Source organism: Hyposmocoma kahamanoa, unplaced genomic scaffold (genome assembly GCF_003589595.1).
Source record: "Hyposmocoma kahamanoa isolate Upper Pololo Valley unplaced genomic scaffold, ASM358959v1 99237, whole genome shotgun sequence".
In the NCBI taxonomy this organism is placed as follows: Eukaryota; Metazoa; Arthropoda; class Insecta; order Lepidoptera; family Cosmopterigidae; genus Hyposmocoma; species Hyposmocoma kahamanoa.
Genome location: NW_020655836.1, coordinates 1 through 21,338, shown reverse-complemented (window position 1 = coordinate 21,338; position 21,338 = coordinate 1). Strand labels below are relative to the sequence as shown.

Below are 21,338 nucleotides of genomic sequence, written 5' to 3'. Positions count from 1 at the left end.
GGATCGAAGGAATTTTTTCTGAGTGTTCGATCTTTGTATTAATAATTTTCTTAAAATACTTGAAATTTAGAGTTACTGTCACATATTTAATATTTTGATACTTATACAGTTGTTTTGGCGTGTTTTGCATGTTATGGTCACACCAAGTAGGAAAAATTCTTATCGTGTCACTATGTAAATGAAATACTTGTAGTTTATATCTGAATTGTGTCCAGTTTTGTGAACCGAAAAAAAAAATTCTTAACGTGAAAATGACCATAAGTCAAAGTCAAAGTTTATTCCATAGGTAAAATAAATTTACACTTGAAAACATCACATTTAAGCTACTGCTCGTTCACTACGCTGACCTCCCTGAGAAGAACGAGCAAGAAACACTAGGGATTGCTCTTTTCAAATAAACTTAAAATTACACTTTGAATCAAGTTTGTGTGGATTCTGGAACCGTGTCGTCTTTCCATACATCTTTATCTTGCACGTAATCTTCAACTTTGTAATATAACTTTTCAATCAAAATATTTTTAATGAAGTTTTTAAACTTAGGAAATGATAATCTTAATATATGCTCCGGAATCTTATTGTAAAAACGCATACAGTTCCCCATAAGAGTCGTTTATTTTGGTTGAACGAAATCGTGGTACCATGAGTTTGGACTTAGCTTCGAGCATGTAGCCACTATGAACCATAGAAATGTTACAAGAAATACTATGGCAAGAATTCTACCAACTAAGGATAATTTGTTACAGGCCAATCTGCTCGGCGATTTAATTGGCGGATCACCACCAGCTAACCAAACGACTACCCCAATCGTGTCTCCCACTCCCAGTGTTCCACTACTACCTCCCACCAAACCACTACCAACAAGTACCATACCGGATCTCATTTCTGGCGTTAAACCACCCACCGCTCAAACCATTCCACCAATACTTGGTCAACCTGTACCACCATCGGGTCAGCAACCACTAGTTCCCCCATTAGGGGCTCCACCAGTACCATTATCCCAACCGCTGATTGGTCAACCACCATTGGCGCAAAATCTCAACTCGACCATGATTGGTGGACCACCGATGATTCCAAATCAGCCATTGATTGGTGTACAACCACTAACTCAGCCATTGGTTGGAAGTCAACCTCTTATACCTGGACCAGTAACGGCAAAACCTCCTCCAGCATTAGTGAGTCCGACTACAATGATACCATCATCACAACAGAGCGTAGTAGGCTCATTGGTCAGTAGTCCCCCACAAGGAATCGCAGCCGGTTCTGTTCCCAGTCAGCCCGTAACATCGACGCCTATAACTGCCGTGAAGAGCGAGACGGTGTCTAAACCAGGTAAGATTTTTTTTTTGTATTTTTTTGTAGTAGTCAATTATGTTTGGCTACAACTTGAGTTGCTGTGGAGCTCGTTATGAAGGAGTTTGTCCAGGGAAGTACTGCCACTTTACCTATTTATGCCGCCGAGCAGTAATGTAAACATTACTGCGTTCCGGTTTTGACGGGTAAAGGTGCTGATGAAATTACAGGCACGTGGGGCTTGTCAACTTAGGTAGAATATTTTCTCCAAATTTAAATGGGACCACTACTGAGGTACCCTCTTTCAAACGAAAAAAATCATCAAAATCGCTTCACAAATGCCAGTTATCGCATAAAATTCATACAAAACGCGTACACTGCAGAGCCGAGCCGTTTTGATAACTTACTTATACGGGGACCTCATTGCAATTTAACATCTTGTGTTATACCTAGAAATACAACTGTTTCCACAAGGTTCAATATTTCGTTTCTAACTACAATGTTTGTAACCGTCTCTCTAACATTGGGTAATGTAAATTTCACACAATTTGTTTTTTTTTCTCATTAAGGAGTAGGTTATTAACAGCAAACCAATCAACTACTTTAGATATAGCATTGTTCACATCGTCGTAGGAACATTGGTGCCTTTGAACTTTAAATAACAAGGAAGTATCATCAGCAAACAATACTATCTCATGTTTTATACCCTCCATAAGGCTAGGTAAGTCATTAATATAAACTAAAAACAAAAATGGGCCTAGAATTGAACCTTGAGGGACACCCATGCTAATTGCAGACCCTGATGATCTCGTACCAATCATTAAAACTGTTACTAGTGTTATAGGTCCTTTCATAGTAAAGATCATATAGCCTTTGTCTACTTTTGTGAATTCCCACAGTCGCCCAATCACTAAATTTTAATTAATTATTGATAGTCATGATTTTGGACTTAAACACATTATCACGTTCACTTTTCACTGTTTTGAAAACTGAATTATACAATTTATTGGGATCGTTAACGTACGGAACATTTGTTAGTTTAAGCATTACGTTATTTCTATAAGCTTTAAGTCGACCATTATTTATCGGAACACATGTGATATCCTTTTTTGGCATTTTGTCAACAGTTATATTAAAAGTGGCCAATTGACCGCAGTGATCAGAAGTTAATTTATTTATAATAGATTTGTTACTAGGTACGGCGTTAGTATAAATGTTGTCTAAACAAGTGGCTGTAGTAGAAGTTATTCAAGTAGGCACCAAGAAAAGATTCACAAGATTATAACATTGGAAAAATGATATGAGCCTACTGCTAGCACTGGAATTTTCTAATAACTTAAAATTGAAGTCACCACAAACAGCAATATATTTATTTGGATTATTTAATTTGCCTAAAACTTCATCTAATCTTTTTTCAAATAGTTCGTAAGATGAATGAGGGGTCTGTACACGCTTAATATAATAAGCCGTTTAAGCTCTATGCAGGATATCTCTATAGTCCGCTCAATAGATAGCTCCACAATATCTGTACGTTCTTTAAATTTTAAATTATTTTTAATAAGAATTAAAGAGCCGCCGTGAAAAGCTTTTTCTCTGCTGAACGAACTAGTCACCTGGTGATTGTTGAATCACATGTTGTCATAGATTTCTCATAGATGGCGCTACGGCTAAAAAGTCGTTGAAAAACCAAATACAAAGATACGAAGCAAGCACATAGAAAAATTCGTGATGTTCGCTGGTTCGTTCCGTGGCTTAGTTTGTATAGCGTCTGGCCCGGTATGCTAGAAGACGTCGGTTTATCTGACCGGATCGAAGGATTTTTTTCTGAGTGTTCGATCTTTGTATTAATAATTATAACAAACTAGTGGAGTAATTTCACATAAAGATAATTGAATATTAATTCAATGAAAATTTAAATATAACAACAACATATGTTATCTCTCAAAATTATTGAGGATCTCCTCGCCCAGCGCTTGCAATGCAAACCGTTATACCATGAGGTCGTATTGACCTGGAAGCACCACGTCGCAGAAGTCCTACCTATTGATTATTATATTTTTCAGCGTCAGTGGTAACCAGCCCGATAGACATGCCCTTGGGAGTTGTGAGCCCTCCTCCTAATGTGGAATGGGGTATCCCTCAGCCTCAGAAATTGAAGTAAGTAGATATTTTCACATACACATACATGTTTATGCGATACGTGTATAATAGGCAACAGCACACATTTAAGTGCCGCCACAATGTGAATTTCAATTCGTTTGTGGTGAGACTACCGACCGAACATCTGTCGACCTTCATGAAGGAAGAATTTTGACCGAAGGGTGTCTTATATCGGCGGTTACCTGACGCCAGATTACACGTCACACGTCGCCGACAAGTGCAATTCGTGTAGATTAGTTAGAAGTAGTGTTTTATTATATTATATGTATGTTAGTCCTTAAGGTATATATAATAAGGGTCATGTGGCCTGAACTGAATAAATAACTAACCTTTCATAATAATAATAATAATAATAATAATAATTGAATGTCATTTTGATAAAACTTCCTGACAATCAATAAAAAACTTAATTACAAAAATTCGCTAGAGGGCGCCACCTGGTGTAAACAAAAGATTCATTGCTAATTTTAATAAAAATGTTAAAAATTACCAGTTTATAGTGAAAAGTGTCCCAAAATATTAGTCGGTACTGCAAATATGAACAATAAATGTTGGTGATAAAAACTGTCCTTTATAACGAAAAATAAACAGTGATAAATATTTGTACTCGTACCAAGGTAACAAATACAAATCGACGCTATAAAGCTAGCAACAATAAACGGTGGGAAGTGTTTGTGAAGTGCTTTGACAACAACAAGTGACAACTACGAGACTTAGTGCTTAAATTTTTAAATCTAAGGTTAATAACGAACATTTGTTTGAATAAACTACTAATTGACCTTTGGACCCCGAATAGAAGCACGTAGAGCACATAGAACATTATACCTAAAGGCCCATTTAGATGGAGAGAGTTTCTCGCACGCTTCGTGATGAAAACTCGTATGCGATTCTCGTAAGCAATAATCGCCATAAGATTATCGTATCATAATGTTTACATTCAGGCAAGAACTAAAATCTCGCCTACGATTATGTCATACGAGACTCGTAAGCAACTTAATCGCCTCCTCGACTGTTTACACGGAGAAATATGAAGTAAGGAGATTCTTGCTTACGAGTTTTCGACTTGTCTAAACACGATCTCGTATGACATTTTTTCAAGTTCATACGATTATCGTACAAATCGGTTCGAACCGTTTTGAATACGAGAATTGCCATTCGAGTTCTGTGATTACTGCGGTGTGACTATGGATATATCAAAATGATGCAAAAACCATTCAAATTTGAAACTGCTGATAATATTAAGTTCATTGCACTGTATAGAAATATAATTTTGATTTATCATTTTTTTTTAATTTTATAACTACTGACACAAACAAAAACTGACAATTATGATAAATTTATAGGGCGAGTGAGTGCGTGAGTGAGTGCGTGAGTGACTGAGTGAGTGCGTGCGTGCGTGCGTGCGTGCGTGCGTGCGTGCGTGCGTGTGTGAGTGGTGAGTGAGTGGTGAGTGAGTGGTGAGTGAGTGGTGAGTGAGTGAGTGAGAGAGTGAGTTAGTGAGTGGTGAGTGAGTGTATGGCGGGTGGTGAGCGAGTGAGTGAGTGAGTGAGTGAGCGAGTAGGGAGTGAGTGTATGGTGGGTGGTGATCGAGTGAGTGAGTGAGTGAGTGAGTAGGGAGTGAGTGGCGAGTGAGTGAGGAGTGTTTATTGTAAAGTACATTTACTTGAAAAGTCGTGTCGGCCATCTTGGATTTAGAAAGGAGTGCAATATTCGTTATGAGAGCACCCTAAATACTATATTGCCCACGCTATATTCGACCACAGAGGGCACTCACTCACTCACCGTTATTTGAAATTTTTTTATCGCTCTTGTTCCATTAATTCTTGTCTTAGAAAAGCAGTGATAATCAAAACACCCTCACGCGCTGCACTCGTGGTAGAAACGGCTGGCACAGAAACTCGAAATACGATTTTTGCTTTCGAGTTCTGTTTACACGGAGACGTTCAATATTGAAAGGCGAGGAGATTATCGCTCACGTGGACGGTCGATAATCGCAAATGTTTAGACGAGGAAAGTTTTTTTATATTCTTTCGATAATCGCATCTTCGAGACGAGAAACTCTCTCCATCTAAATGGGCCTTAACTATTTACCGCTACTCGACGCTAGAGGGCAACACCTGTATAACAACACCCCATCTAGCGACATCAATAAAAAATACGTCGCCAAATAGAGGTGCATAGATCTCCACACTTAGTAGTTACTAATATTGACACTAGATGACATCACCTGTAGATTACCAGAAATAATAAACCAATACTGAACAAAATCTGTGAGAATGGCACCTAGAACCAACATTAAGCAAAGCTGCACGGTTTGTAAAAAGCAAATTACAAACAGAGAATACCTTAAGTGCACTATTTGCACAAAACACTATGATGTTTTATGCTTAAAAAACCTGAGTGAACAGATGTTCAGGTTAATGACGTCTAAAACTAAAGACAAGTGGCGTTGTCCTACCTGTATGAAGTTGGAGGCAAAACGCGATACACCATCACCTTTAACGTCGCAAAGATGTACGGAACCCCAACCTACTAACTCGACTGTGACACCCCTAGATGACGCGAGCGAAATAGAGATCAATAAATATATCACAAAGGAAGATAGGGACAAGGTGACCGTGAGGAAATATGCTATAAATATATGTACTGAAAACTCCTTTCAAACATTGTCGGATGAGGAAGTAATGAGTAGCTCTTCGATAACTCTAAAAGAAAGTAATTTAAATCGCAGTTGCCCCGAACGTAAATTAAGTACAAAATATGACGTGGAAGAGAAGAACGAGATAATTAACACTCTAGAGAATAAATTAGGTAGCGCTGAGCAAGAGATAGATAATTTATTATTGGAAAATTCGGCACTTAAGAAAATTATTATGGAGTATGAACAAAAAGTACGTTGCTTAGAAGAAATATGCAAGTCCCCATCTACATCGACCAAAAAAAATAGAAATCGACTCAGCAAAACAGCTACGTTCACTTCGACACCAAAACCCTGTGTAGAGCCAATAAATGACGAAGGCCTCAACGCACTGGAGAGCCCCCCCAGAACTGAAATAACTCTGAATAACGACAAGGACATTGAAAACACTCCCAAAATACCAAATTGTATGGAATATAATGGGAACATACAGCAGAAGCCACATCGAACGCAAATTATGGAAGACTCAACAAGACACAACATACTTGTGCTCGCCGACGAGACAGGCAGACATCTACGTGGGCGGCTTCAGAGAATTCTCGGTAACAAATATCATGTAACCGCGACTATAAAACCAAACGCGACTTTAGAACAAATTGTACTAAGCAGTTTGTCAGACGGTGAAAAGTTCACAAAGAATGATTATGTGATTATATTGGCTGGCTCACATGACCATAATATAATTAAATTTCAATCTGCTTTATATAATTGTATTAGCGCATTTAAAAATACGAATGTTATATATGGGGAAATCAATCGTAACAAAAATATTAATAAATTTAAATTAAATAAATTGATTGAGACAATAAGTTTACACATGGAAAATTTGCATTTCTCAAAATTAAGTTTTTACAGTAACAGTCAATTGGACAGATCGAATTCATGCAGATGGCTTGTACTGGATATTATGTTGCTAGATTATACTATTCCTATACATTCTACCACAAATAAAAATAGTAGTAAAGACGTGAAGAGCATATCTACACAAACAGATGTTTTTTTTCGTGACTAATAGATTAAACAGTGTCCACAAAAATAAAAAACTACAAGGTTTAAATATAAAGCTTTACTACCAAAATACTCGAGGGCTTCGGACTAAACTGACAACGTTTTATAACAATATTTGCACATCCTCGGCGGATTTATGGGCAATAACTGAGAGTGGTTTAAATGAATCTATCCATGACGGGGAACTGGCCCCGCGGGGATACAGCGTAGTGCGATGCGACCGCGCGGACGGGCGCAAGCATGGGGGTGCCATGCTGGTGGGCGTGCCCACGCTGCGTCTGCAGCCGCTGCCGTTGCCCAGCGCTCCCGATGTTGACTCAGCCGTCTTTGAGGTATTGTGCGTAGATATATATAAGGAAACGAAAAGATTGTTCACTTGCTGTGTAGTATACATCCCACCACAAAGTAAAGACAGCGACTATATGAGCCTATTTTACATATTAGAACAATGTTGTATAAAATATAAAAGTTTAATTTTGATTGGTGATCTTAATATGTACTCAGCGAGCCTGGAAATGCAATGTTATTACGAATTTTTTAAAACTGTCTGCGAATTTCAACAGTATAATGAAATCACTAACAATATTAATCGTGTCTTGGACGTAGTGCTGTCAAATCTACATACATATCAGATACAGGTATGTGCAGAATTTGATCACTTGGTACCACTCGACCCGTATCACCCTCCATTGAGCGTATGTTGTACTGAAGCGAGATATGGAAATATACAGCGTCGTGAGCCATTTCCTTATGTTTCTGGTGTTGACGGACGAAACAAAAATAAATATAATAAAAAATGGAACTTCTACAAATGCAATTTCCAAATATTATATGAGTCAATAAGTGCAATTGATTGGCGCTCTCTATATAAAATAAAAAACGTAGACGAAGCAGTCCATTTATTTTACGCAAAATTGAATGAAGTGATCAGCAGTTGCACACCGCAACAACGGTCTTTAAAAAATAGAACGCGTTCTTACCCAGAGTGGTACACCGCTGAAGTTATTCAGGATATAAGAGAGAAGGCTAAATACCACAGAGCGTACAAAACAAACGGAACACAAGAAAATTATAGGTTATTTTCTTACTATAGAGCACTGGTCAAGAGAAAAATAGAAATAGCATACAAAAATTATAGAACTCGGATAGAGAACGAAATTATTAAAGACCCAAAATCTTTCTGGTCCTATATTAAAAATAAACGATCGAGTCGAGGTAAGCCGCGTGTCACAAAAAACGGTTCATTATTAGACGACTCTCAGAGTGCTAGGGCCTTTGCTGAATATTTCCATTCGATTTACGATTCCGATACCCCCTTACTTGATGCAGAAGCCGCGGCCGCAGCGGTCGGTGGAGCGGCGACGGCCGAGCGCGTTCACATCGCTTGTCTTTCTTTGCAAGACGTCCAAAAAAGCCCTAAAATGTCTCAAACCCAAAAAATCGGTGGGACCAGACGGAATACCGCCATACGTAGTCAGAGACTGCGCGTCGGTCTTAGCCCACCCCCTTCTACACTTATTTAATATTTGTCTGCGCAAGAGTGTGTACCCCGAGCAATGGAAAATTACTCGTGTTACCCCGGTACCGAAGAGTGGGACCAGCACAGACGTATCGGACTATAGACCAGTGGCTGTACTATCCACCTTCGCCAAAGTGTTCGAGTCCATACTCTACAATAAGATCTTCACGCAAATAGATCCATACTTAACAGACTCACAGCATGGATTCCGACCAGGTCGAGGTACGCACTCCAATCAATTATGCTTCATGCACTACGCGAGCACAGCTTTAGATGCACGTGTGGGTGGTCAGGTGGATGTGGCGTACTTTGATTTCCGCAAAGCTTTTGATACGGTCAATAACGACATATTGCTGGCCAAGTTAGCGTCCGCTGGATTCACAACAGCTTTGCTTAATTTTTTCTCTAGCTACTTAAGAAATCGAAAACAGTATGTAGACTATGGGGGGCACACATCAGAAGCGTTTTTGACGCCATCAGGGGTAAGTCAGGGTAGTAATTTGGGTCCATTAGAGTTCATTCTCATGATCAACGACTTGCCAAGGGTGGTGAAAAACTCGGGCTGTTTGTTGTTTGCAGATGACCTCAAGCTGTATACAGCAGTTAACAATTTAGAGGACTGCAGACGTTTACAGGAAGACGTAGATAGGGTCACCGAATGGAGCCTAAAAAACAAATTGTCCTTTAACACCAATAAGTGCAATTTAATGTCTTACACTCGAGCACATAATCCATACTTATACGAGTATAAGATTGACGGAGAGATCATGAATAGGATAAATTCAGTACGCGATTTGGGACTTCATATTTCAAAAGAGTTGACATTTCATGAGCACATCACGAAAGTTTGTAAGAAAGCGTATCGTAGTTTAGGATTTATACAGAGACAGACTAGTAGTTTTAAAAGGGTAGAGACATTAAAAATTTTATATAATGCACTTGTAAGAAGTCGACTAGAAAGTAGCTCCATAATATGGAATCCCCACGAAAATAAGTATAACCTCATGGTCGAGAAAATACAAAATAAGTTTTTAAGGCTTGCGTATTTTAGGACATATAAAGTCTATCCCAGGTTCCCTAATATGTATCCAACCGCATTTGTCCTAGGAATGGTTGGATATTATAAACTCGAGACTCGAAGGAACCTGGCTCTCGTCACGTATGTTTTTAAGGTTTATCGCGGCTTTCTGTGCAACCCGCAAATACTAGAGGCTATAGGACTCCTCGTGCCAAACATACGCCTACGCAGCTCCTTGCGACAACAGACTCTTGCACTGCCGCCGTGCAGAACAAATGTGCTGAAGCATGCGCCGCTTGTAACCGCTTTACGATTACTTAATGACATTAATAAAGAAATTGACATATTTTGTTGCTCACTGTCGAAGTTCGCAGAGGTTGCCCGAGACGTTATTTGTAAGATAGGTTAAGTGTGAGTAAATTTTTTTAGTGTTTTTAATTTGTAAGCTACTGACATTTTTAATATAATAATTTAATTTAACAAAATATGTTCAATATAGTTTTATATGATTTAGTAATAATGCCTTAATTAAAATTGTGACATGACATAATCGAATTGGACTCAGGTACTCTGTAATGATTAATGTTTATTGCACAGTGTAATGTAAATGAATAAATGAATAAATGAATAAATGAATACAATTATGACAGTAACATCTTTAGTCAGCGACTGGTAGCTGCAAAGTTACCTCTCTGGTGACGAAAAATTTTAATAGATTTCTCACAGATGGCGATACGGCAAAAAAAATCGTTACAAACCAAAAATAAAGATCTGCAACATGCACATGAAAAAATTCGAGAGATGCGTTGGTTCGTTCCGTGGCTTAGTTGGCATAGCATCTTTCACGGTTTGCCGGGAGACGTTGGTACAAATGCCGCCGGATCGAAGTTAATAAAAATGGAAGTAAATTAATTTGCTACTTATTTTTTTATTTATTTGTTAAGTACTACCACATCATATATATTACAGCATTTAAACATTCAACATAGATAGGGTATTACATCTAATATATAATGACAATTACGGTGTACATAGCATTTATTATTAAAAGGGTTAATAAAATATACTTAAATTGCAATACAATATATTTTTTTATAGTAAGTTCCTACTAAGTACTATTACGTACCCACTAAGTACTATTACGTACCTACTAAGTACTATTACGTACCTACTACATATTTGGGTTTGAGTTTGAACAAATTTAAAATTTTGCTACTCCGCGAACCCAGTGATGATTAAATCGTGCAAAATAGCTGCGCGTGTGTTGAATATTTTTTCATGCAGTTAATTATCCCACTCTCCATCAGCATAAAATTAATAAAATATATAACGCATGCACAACTACAGTCACTAGCCACCACCAAAAATGTTCGTTGACCAGGTGGGACTTGAATCCACGACCATGCTGCACCGTAACATGGATCTATCTATCTGAGCCACGGGTCCAGTTCAACATGAAAAATAATTGAATATCAATTCAATAAAAAATTAAATACAGTGAATAGCGACATCTCTAGCCGGGGCTGGTAGCTGTAAAGGTATCTAACTGGGTGACGAAATGCTTTCATAGATTTCTCTCATAGATGGCGCTACGGCTCAAAAGTCGTTGAAAACCCAAATACAAAGACACGACAACAAGCACATAGAAAAATTCGTGAGGTCCGCTGGTTCGTTCTGTGGCGTCTGACACGGTATGCTAGAAGACGTCGGTTCAAATCCGGCCGGATCGAAGGAATTTTTTCTGAGTGTTTGATCTTTAATAATTATAATATTAGCTTAATTAAGTTACTTGCTCTTCCTACTTGAGACGCGTGCTCAACGATGTAATACTTTCCATCAGATACACGCAACTGTTCAACGCTACTGACCGCACGAAGACGGGCTCTGTGTCGGGGGTGCAAGCTCGTTCCATCATGCTGCAGTCGCGTCTTCCGCAGCAGACCCTGGCGCAGATATGGGCATTGGCAGACCTTGACTCTGATGGGAAGCTGGGTACGTTAAAATACATTTTCATCACACTTGCTCGTTTTCGTTATACACTTCACCTCACTAGCTCGGAACGGCTCTTTCTCATTAGAAATCTGCGCGCAAAAGCGTTTTTCTACGCTAGCGTGGAAAAGCTTTTGAAATTCGAACTTGACGATGGACTGTGGTGCACTTTTTCTTTCGATAAAAAAAAAACATAATGACATATTCAACTACTCGATTTGTCGTACATTATTTATGTAATATAAATCCGTTGGTATATTTTATTCTTATTATTGTTGACATTAAATTGACAACGATAACTCATTTTGTTTATTAAAACTGATTTGTTATAAGTTCAACTGTTTTTCTTTCATCTACCATTTTCCTCGCTATAGTGAGGTGAAAAGTTGTGTGTTTCGCTCGGCATCAAAGTTTTTTTGCGTCTCGTGTCTTGAAACCCTCGCTACGCTCAGGATTATATTTTTGAACCACTCGCTTTACTCGTTGTTCTTAATCTTAATCTTTAATCTTAGGTTCTTTTGCTCGCTGAGGTTTCAGTACAAGCATTCGCGTGAAAAACACCTTTGCAGCCTTGCATAACAAATAGCTATTTATGGTAGAAAAATTTGAACGTATGTTTCAGATAAACTTGAAGTTATAATAAAGCTAAACATTGCAATTTAACTTTATTTTACTAATTTCCTTTTATGAATTCAAATTCTGTAATATTTTTAGAATTTGGAAGTTATTTAGTTTATATCTAATCATTGTGGCTGCATGCATCTGTGTCATCTATAGAAGAATAACTGGCAATCTCTTTAAAAAAAATAATAAGCCCGCCATTTGCAAAATCCGTAAATGTTATCTTGTGAAGCGATATTTATTCGCACAAGTAATTAATTATCGTGTATCTATTTCTACGCACATGTGAAAAGTCATTGTATGTATCTATAATCTCTCGTAAGTATTTTTTTATTTAGCGCCAATGTACACAATGTACTATTGTTTTTATTTATCGATCTGTAGCTCAGTTGGTAGAGCGGGGGCCCTAGATTGGCAAAATGGCAAAACGGACAGTTTTTTCTGGACTGCCACTAAGAGGTCCCGGGTTCGATACCCGGGCCGGGAGAAATATTTGTATGGCCCCTATTTATTTCTCTCGGGAGGTTACGTGTAATTTGTGGTTGTCTATGTGTTTGTCCATGGCACCCACGATACAGGGTTACCTTAGTGCGGGGCTATTAACGCGTGCGTAATTATTATCATTGTAATTAAAACAAGTTTTTGGCTAAATTTCTATCGGAATACAATCCCAAAACCTCCTAATCACACACACACACGCACGCACGCACGCACGTACGCACGCACGCACGCACGCCCGCACGGCCGCACGCACGCACGCACGCCCGCGCACACAATCACACATGGATTACCACACTCACCATTAAATCATATTTATTAGTACTATTTCTTTGAATAATTTTGCTATTATTATCTTTCCTCTTTTTTCTTTTTATTCTAATTGAAATAGAGTCAGGGATCTCGTTTTGTATTGTAACCTTACTTTATATTTATGTTGAAGCAAAAAAAATGAAAATAAACATAATATTATTATTATAATCAAGTGCCAATAGTGTCAACCAGTATGCCACCAAGGTCATTGCCTTAATTGGCGTAACCCTGGACCCGAGTCAAACAGCGGACGGTCTAACGCTTTCGTCTTTTTCTCAGGCTGTGAAGAATTCGTACTAGCCATGTATCTGTGCGAGAAAGCAACTCAAGGCGAAGCTCCTCCCGCTAAACTGCCTCTGGAGTTGATCCCGCCCACATTCAGGTAAGATAATACAATACGTATGTATTTATATAATTTAGTAGCAGGAGAGCTCCTTGTGAAAGAGTTCGCCCAGGGAAGTACTGCCACCTTAACTATTTCTGGCGCCAGGCAGTAATGTGAGCATTACTGCGTTCCGGTTTTGAAGGGTAAAGGTGCTGGTGAGATTACAGGTACGTGGAACTTGTCAACTTGTCTCAGGGTGACAGGCGCAGTGGCAGTGCCCCTCAGATCTTTGCGACTTAAAGTTGTGAGTGGCACTGCAACTGTTATAAACAGGCGTGTAGCTTACCACCACAAAAAAAGAGGGACAAAAGACGTTGGTCGTTTCGTTTCCGTTCTGATCGCCAACGCGGAAAGCACAACGTCATTTTCGCTCTTATTGCATGGACGTGAAGATTTTTCTGTACAGCTTGCTGCGATACCGTGTCGGGACGTGTGATGACTCCCTAATTATAATGTTCCAGGCGTGACTCGGTGACGTCACTGACTTCGACGGGCAGCAACAAATCTTACGAGGAGAGGCGTCGCGAGAACATGGCCCGTGGACAGGCGGAGCTGGAGAGACGAAGGTCGCAGTTAGCCGACGCCCAGTTAAAGGAAAAGGTAATAGGTGGAACGTTTATTGTCTTACTTAACACGCACTTTCTCATAATGTCGCGCACACACATTCACATACATACGTTCCCACACTCTCATATACAGTCACGCTCACATTCAGTCTCAGACACTCACGCGCGCTCACACAATTTCACACTCACACTCAGTCTCAGACACTCACACGCTCTCACACAATCTCACTGACACAATCTCACACACGCTCACTCACACACATGCGCTGACACACGCTCACAGTCTCACACGCTCTCACACACATGCTCACAGTCTCACACGCTCTCACACACATGCTCACCCACACTCACACACGCTCACACAACTCTAGGTCTTAACTCAGCGGGAGAGCAGTTGCTGCTCTATTCAGAGGTCCACGGTTCGAATCCTATGGTGGCATGAACCTATAGCTTAAATTTCGAAATTACGTTCACTTGTGGATGTTCCTATATGAGGAAGAAGACTAGCAGCAGCCCTTGGGTCAGCGGGGCTCACCCCATGCCTAGCAGTGGGACGTATAATGGGGTGATGATATCGACTAATACCTAATTTATATTTAACTTATGTAATTAATGTACTGACTTTTATAACCGACTTAAAAAGGGAGGTGTTCTCATTAGACTGTATTATTTTTTTGTGTGAATTTGATGATTCTCTTTTGTTGGAAAGAGGATACCTCATTACTGGTCCCATTTAAATCAGAAAACATTCCACCTCTAAGGGTGGCAAACTAAGGGATCCGGTTTCTTTTATAAAAAAGTTATATAGTCTGTTCCAATTCATTTTGAACAAAAAGTGAACAAACCTGTTTGGTTAAAATTCTAAAGCAATCACTCAATAAATCGAGTAAGTAACAGTCACGAATATTTCGACTTGATATATCATTACTTTTTCCAACGATATTCATTTGAAAAGCATCGTGAAATCGAATTTGAAAAATGGTAGTCCAAAAGTGAGGTTATTATTCATCTATACTTCTATGACTTGCCTATGGGTGCAAAGTGCTGTTCGAAAAAAACATTCGGTTCAATCAATTAAAGTTTAGTAATCGATTATTACATCGAACATTTCAATCGCAATCGAACGAGTGTCCAAGTGTAAGGATTTGAAGGATTTAAATTGAAATTTTAAATATGCTTATATAGGTTATGTAAGGAAACCCGCTATAGTCCATCTGTTTAGGTACTTAAATAAATGTAAACAATCTTGAGATGTCTATTTAATGAAATATACATTTATAAAATGATTTTCCCTTACCTTCAAATATAAAATACAAATACTTAGCTTCATATGAAATTGCGTGTCTATTTTTATACCTATTGATTTGTAAAGCATGTGTTTCAATAAAAAGATGTATCAAGATTGTTTACATTTATTTAAGTACCTAAACAAATGGACTATAGTATCACTCAATTGAACAAATCGATTCATTCAATTATTTAATCGATGAGTAGTTGGCGTTGCAATTGGCCACCACTAAACCGTCTATGGTCGGGTCAGTGACTTGTTTGTTTACTTTTTGTTCAAAATGGATTGAAAGTATAGTTATTTTTCAAATAAAATGTAATCAATTTATCATTTCTTCTATGCATCCTAGGAAGCTGAGGTAAACAAACACCTTGTATATTTTATAGTTTTCTTTTTACTTATTTATTACAGACATTTTAGTCGATATAGAATGCAAATTACAATAGTAAAAAATTACTGAAAATGCACTTGACTTACATTAATAATGTATAAAACTTTTAAAATTTCATTTAGTTACATTTTAATGCTTACGTTATACTATTAAAAACATTTTTAATAGAAAGGTCAACAGAAAAATTCCTTCGATTCGGCCGGATTCGAACCAGCGCCTTCACCATACCGTAGTTAACGCTCTCGCAACTGAACTACGGAACGACCGAGCAGACCTTACGAACTTTTCTATCTTCTTGTTACAGATCTTTGTTCTTGGTATTCTATCATCTGTGAGAAATCTAGTCTATAGGAAAAATAGTTTCATTTCCTATGTGTAACAATCACGAAAACCTATGAACTCGATAGTCTAGTCTAATTATAACAAATTATTTATTGAGATTTTCGTATCTGATGAAAAATTCTTCAAAAATGACTTTTAAATTAAATTTAATTCGCACTGATCCCTTTGCAATGGCGGTAAAAACTTATAATAAAATACCAGAACATATAAAGACTGAAAAATTTAAACATTTAAGAATTTTTACTATTAAAAGGCTTCTATTCGTTGCAAGAGTTGTTAAAATAAAAGCTTTTAATATATTTCATAATGAACAAAGGAATTAACTGGAAATATAATAAATAATAAATATTGAATTTAATATTAGTGTCATTCGAATACGAAAATTAGTAAAAAAAAAAAGGTTATTAATTTGACATTCGAATGTCAGGATTAGCGATTACTAACGAGTCGAATGTTGAATTAATTCTCAATCGCGCATCGCTAAGTGACATCTGGTGAGAGATTTTTGATTAACCTTCTCTTGGCTCAGTTGGTTAGAGCAATGCTGCGGTGCAGCATGGTTGTGGGTACAAGTCCCACTGGATCAACAAAAAATTTCTGATTATAACAAATTAGTGGAGTAATTTCACAAAAAATAATTGAATATCATGCTGGTGATACATCCTGTAGTATGTGTATCGTTAGCTGTAAAGTTACTTAACTGGGTGACGAAATACTTTCATAGATTTCTCTAAAATGGCGCTACGGCTAAGAGGTCGTTGAAAAACCAAATACAAAGATCCAACAACAAGCACATAGAAAAATTCGTGATGTCCACTGGTTCGTTCCGTGGCTTAGTTGGTATAGCGTCTAGCACGGTATGCTAGAAGACGTTGGATCGAATCCGGCCGGATCGAAGGAATTTTTGTGTTTGCGTAACCTTTGTATTAATAATTATAAAAAAATAGTGAGGAAAATTAAAAAAATAATAATATGGTTAATCGTAGTAATATTCAATGAACTTTATATTACAACCTTATAATAACTGCCTCCGTGGCCGAACGGTTACCATGCCGGACTGCCACGCAGAGGTCCCAGGTCGATTCCCGAGCCGGGAGAAATAGTTGTATGGCCTACATATTATTTCTCTCGTGAGTTTGGGTGTAATTGAGTCTATGTGTGTGTACATGGCACCCGCGACACAGGGTTTCCCTAGTGCGGGGCTATGTTGAGTGTGTGCGTTTAAAAAAAATGTTATTGGGTTGAACATTTGACAGGCTGAGAGAGAACGCAAAGAGCGAGAAGAAGCCGATAAAAGAGAGAAACTTCGACTCGAAGCGCAGAAGAGAGAGCAGGAGGAGCTGGCCCGAAAACAAAAGGAGGAACTGGTATGTAATAATTTTTTTTTATGATATAAAGTAACGGGACAGACAAGTCACGCGCCTGATTATAAGAAGCACTACCATTGTGCCAGTCGCCCTGAGACATAAGTTGACAAGTCCCACATGCCTGTAATTTCACTAGCTTCAAAATCGGAACGCAGTAGTGACCACATTACTGCATGGCAGCAGAAATAGGTAAGGTACATTTAGTAGCAGCTGCCTGCTACTAAATGTAAAATATCTATTACAGCCGCTAAGCAGTAATGTTTGACTCTAAAAAACACCCAGAGGCATCTTGAGGGCTTCGAGATGTGGTGTTACCGTAGAATGCTACGCATTAGCAAGGTCACAATGTGACAGTTCTTCAGCGCGTTGGAAGGGACCGAGAACTCTTGCAGACCGTCAAGAAAAGGAAAGTTGCGTATCTTGGACACGTTCTACGATATGAAACGTACCGACCTCTCCAACTGATAGATAATTATGGGCAAGATCGAGAATAAACGACGTTTTGGAAGAAGGAAGAAGTCGTGAGCAACATCCGGGAATTGACGAATATTGCCAGCGTAGAACATCTGTTTCGCTTGGCTCAGGACAGGGAAGAGTTCTTCAAGCTGACGACTACATGATGATGATGAAGCAGTAATTTGAGTATTACTGCGTTTCGGCTTTGAATGGTGCTGGTGAAAGTACATGCTCATGGGACTTGTCAACTTAAGTCTCAAGGTGACAGGCGCAGTGGCAGTGATCTGTGTGCCCCTCAGATCTTTGCGATGGAAACCTCTGAGGGACACTGCAACTGTTATGGACAGGCGTGTCACTTACCACCAGGCGCACGACTTGATCGTCCCGTCACTTGATATGATAAAGACAGTATTGTGGCTGTACGTCCCTGGACGCACTCTTTCACAAGAAACGAAAGGAAAATAAAATCATCATACTCGTAAATAATATGATTGCATGGTGGCTAACTCGATTCTAATGCCCCAAATAAAACCCTCGGCCTTTTTTTCTTTCTATTATGGACATGGTCTGTTAGGGTTTTTTTTTATTTGTAGCACGACATACCTATGTTCAGCAGTGGACGTCTTTTGGCTAAGATGATGGTGATGATGAGGATACCTCTTTACATAGGTCAGGTTCAACTTCAAGCAAGGAGGTTACTTAAGTTCAAAATTAAAACATTCGCTTAAAATGTTACACAGAAATTTATTGTAATTCAGTCACATACTGCTCCAATTCTTATTATTAAGAATTTCTTATAATTGATTTTAATTATTTTCCGTATAAAAATTAAGTTTTTTTTTTTACAATTACAAAACTTAAATTATGTGAAAATATAGGAAATGAAACTATTTTTCCGGATTTAAATCGCGTATATTTGTTTTTTTTCAAACAAACCGACGTTTCGGGCCCTTTACAGGTCCCATGGTCACGGTTGACTGAGGTGGTACAGTCTTCAACCAGTTATGTCTAATATTAATGCAAACCACCCTATTTTTTCACTATAGTTACAATAGTTATTAATTAAATACCTTATTTTTAATTTTACAAAGAAAACATTCCAATTTACGCTACATTACTTTTTACAAATTATTTTATTGAATGAATTTTTATTATGTTTAATTTATTATTAAATCCGGAATTTAAATCCGGAAAAATAGTTTCATTTCCTATGTGTAACAATCGCGAAAACCTAAGAACTCGATATGTGAAAATAATTTAAAATTCTTTAAAATCTTAAAAGTTTACTTTTGTATTTTAAGGAAAAACGCGAAGCGGCTAGAAAAGAGATGGAGCGACAGTGTCAACTCGAGTGGGAGAAGAAAAGGTAATATTCGCTGTAACTCCATTTTCTAAAACTCAGACATACCAAAAAGTTTGGTGGTTTACATAAGAAGACTGCATGTACAATAAGTACTGTTTATTTAACGTACCAGACAACCTTACCAACTACCTGGTCTCTTAAACTAAAGTATTTCCTGTTCTATGAGTGTGAGGACACTCAGACCAGAAAAGCTTATTTCCCAAATTGATCATACCGGAAATGGAACCTAGAACCGCCTTAGATAATTGAGGTCAAACGTCACCCACCGCATTTATTTAATTAAATATCACCCATCATGTCCTCTACGAACAAAAAAACAGCAATTGTATATTTTTGCGCCTGCATATGAGTAGAATTGTGAGAAAAGAAAAATCGACTCTTCTATAAAGTATCGTATGTCGAAATTGCCAAGTTCACAGGGGAGCATTTCAAAGCCTATATCCTCATTTCTGTAAATTCAAAAATTTACATAACATGTGACTTTAGCATATCTCAGTTTTATCATACGTTACTCAAATATAGCATTATAAAATCCTAGATATCGGTTAGACGGACAATATTTTATACTGTCACCTGACCCGCCCAGTCTCACTTTAGTTTACCTGCTTGTTGACCCACTACAAAATTATAAAATAAATTGTGGTTGTTCATCTAACCGATATGTAGGATTTTATAATACTCTATGTGAGTAACGAGCTTTGCCAAATAAAACCGAGAACTGCTAAAGTCACGTGTTATGCTTACATCAGTGAATTCAGAACTTTAAAAGGCTCCCCTGTAAACTTGGCAATTTCGACCTACGATACTTTACGTAGAAGTAAAACAATTAAAAAAAACTCTGTAAAACAATTGCGCGCGCAAACGCGCAGAATATATCCGATATCCCTATCGTTTGGCCCGACATATACTCACTAGTACATGTTTTCAATGGAATTGCTATATATAATGTATTACCTGACGATATAAAAATGTTACCTACGTCTAGATTTAAGAAAATACTATTTGAATTGCTTGTGACAAATTGTTTTTATAATCTAAATGAGATTTTGACATTTAAATTTTGAAGCCTGCGACCCTCTACATATTTATTACTTTGACATGCTCCTCTTTTTTATTAAATCACAATTTTTCTTTAATTATATTATTTAATGAACAAAATTTAATTTTATAATGTAATACAATGTATAATATTTGCTATTAACATTTGTATGCCAGTTACTGGCGCAACACCCTGAACCATAAGTGTAATTTTAAAAATGTAAACTGTATTTACCGTGTATGCTTACAAATCAATATATCTCTGTCTCTAGAACTGTGCAAAAAGAAAATTATTTACGCGCAAGAAAAATATTTGTGGGACCAAATGTGCTGAAGTGTTAAAAAAAAAAGAAAGCCTTCTGCGCTTAGGTAGGGAACCAATATTCCACCTAGTTATTATAATCTAACTTACCATTAATGTTCATTTCCACCAGAACTCGTGAACTCGAAGCTATGCGCACAGAAGAACAGACCAAAGTGCTGAGTCTTAAAGCCAAGAACCAATCGATCTCAGCTGAACTCAGCACAGTAACACTCCGCGCCTCCAACTTGGCCAAGGACATACGCGAGACCAGGACTGCTGTCGCGGCCGCTAAGTGCACCATTGACGGCATGAGGTACGTCTAGTGTTGGGTCATGGAAAAATTTCCGTTTTGAAAAAATCATATTTTTCCGGATATTTTTCTAACATTGCTTGCACACGGCGACTTCGCTTTCGTGAGACGCGCTGTTGATAAGCTGAAACCGTCGAGTATATAACCAGAAATTTTCGAAATGACGGGTGTCGTCAATTGTTTCCCTTCAAATCGACCAGTTAACTTGAGCTTTGCTATAATGGACGAAAACTGAAAAATTACATATTTGCTATTTAAATACCGATGTAATGTGATTCCGTTTGTTTTGTAATTAGATGTTTTGCTGTTTTTGCCCACAATACGGAATGGAACAGCACGCCATTGTTAGACATATTACCTTTATTACAATAAATACAGAATATTTTTGGAATATACGGAGACGTACACACAGGTC

General features: G+C 37.9%; 1 protein-coding gene across 1 annotated transcript in view; it reads left to right on the top strand.

Annotated features, from left to right (window-relative positions):
• The window catches only part of LOC113239036 (intersectin-1-like), a gene marked incomplete at its 3' end in the record, with an annotated part of 45,213 nt that extends 24,287 nt beyond the window's left edge, over positions 1-20,926 (top strand). The window contains exons 11-19 of the mRNA XM_026475900.1: positions 744-1,329; positions 3,354-3,447; positions 11,534-11,685; positions 13,393-13,495; positions 13,960-14,098; positions 15,702-15,710; positions 17,342-17,452; positions 19,210-19,274; positions 20,744-20,926. Coding sequence (XP_026331685.1) covers positions 744-1,329; positions 3,354-3,447; positions 11,534-11,685; positions 13,393-13,495; positions 13,960-14,098; positions 15,702-15,710; positions 17,342-17,452; positions 19,210-19,274; positions 20,744-20,926 — 1,442 coding nt within the window. The remainder of the gene's footprint in view (positions 1-743; positions 1,330-3,353; positions 3,448-11,533; positions 11,686-13,392; positions 13,496-13,959; positions 14,099-15,701; positions 15,711-17,341; positions 17,453-19,209; positions 19,275-20,743) is intronic.
• Between the last annotated feature and the right edge of the window lie 412 nt (positions 20,927-21,338).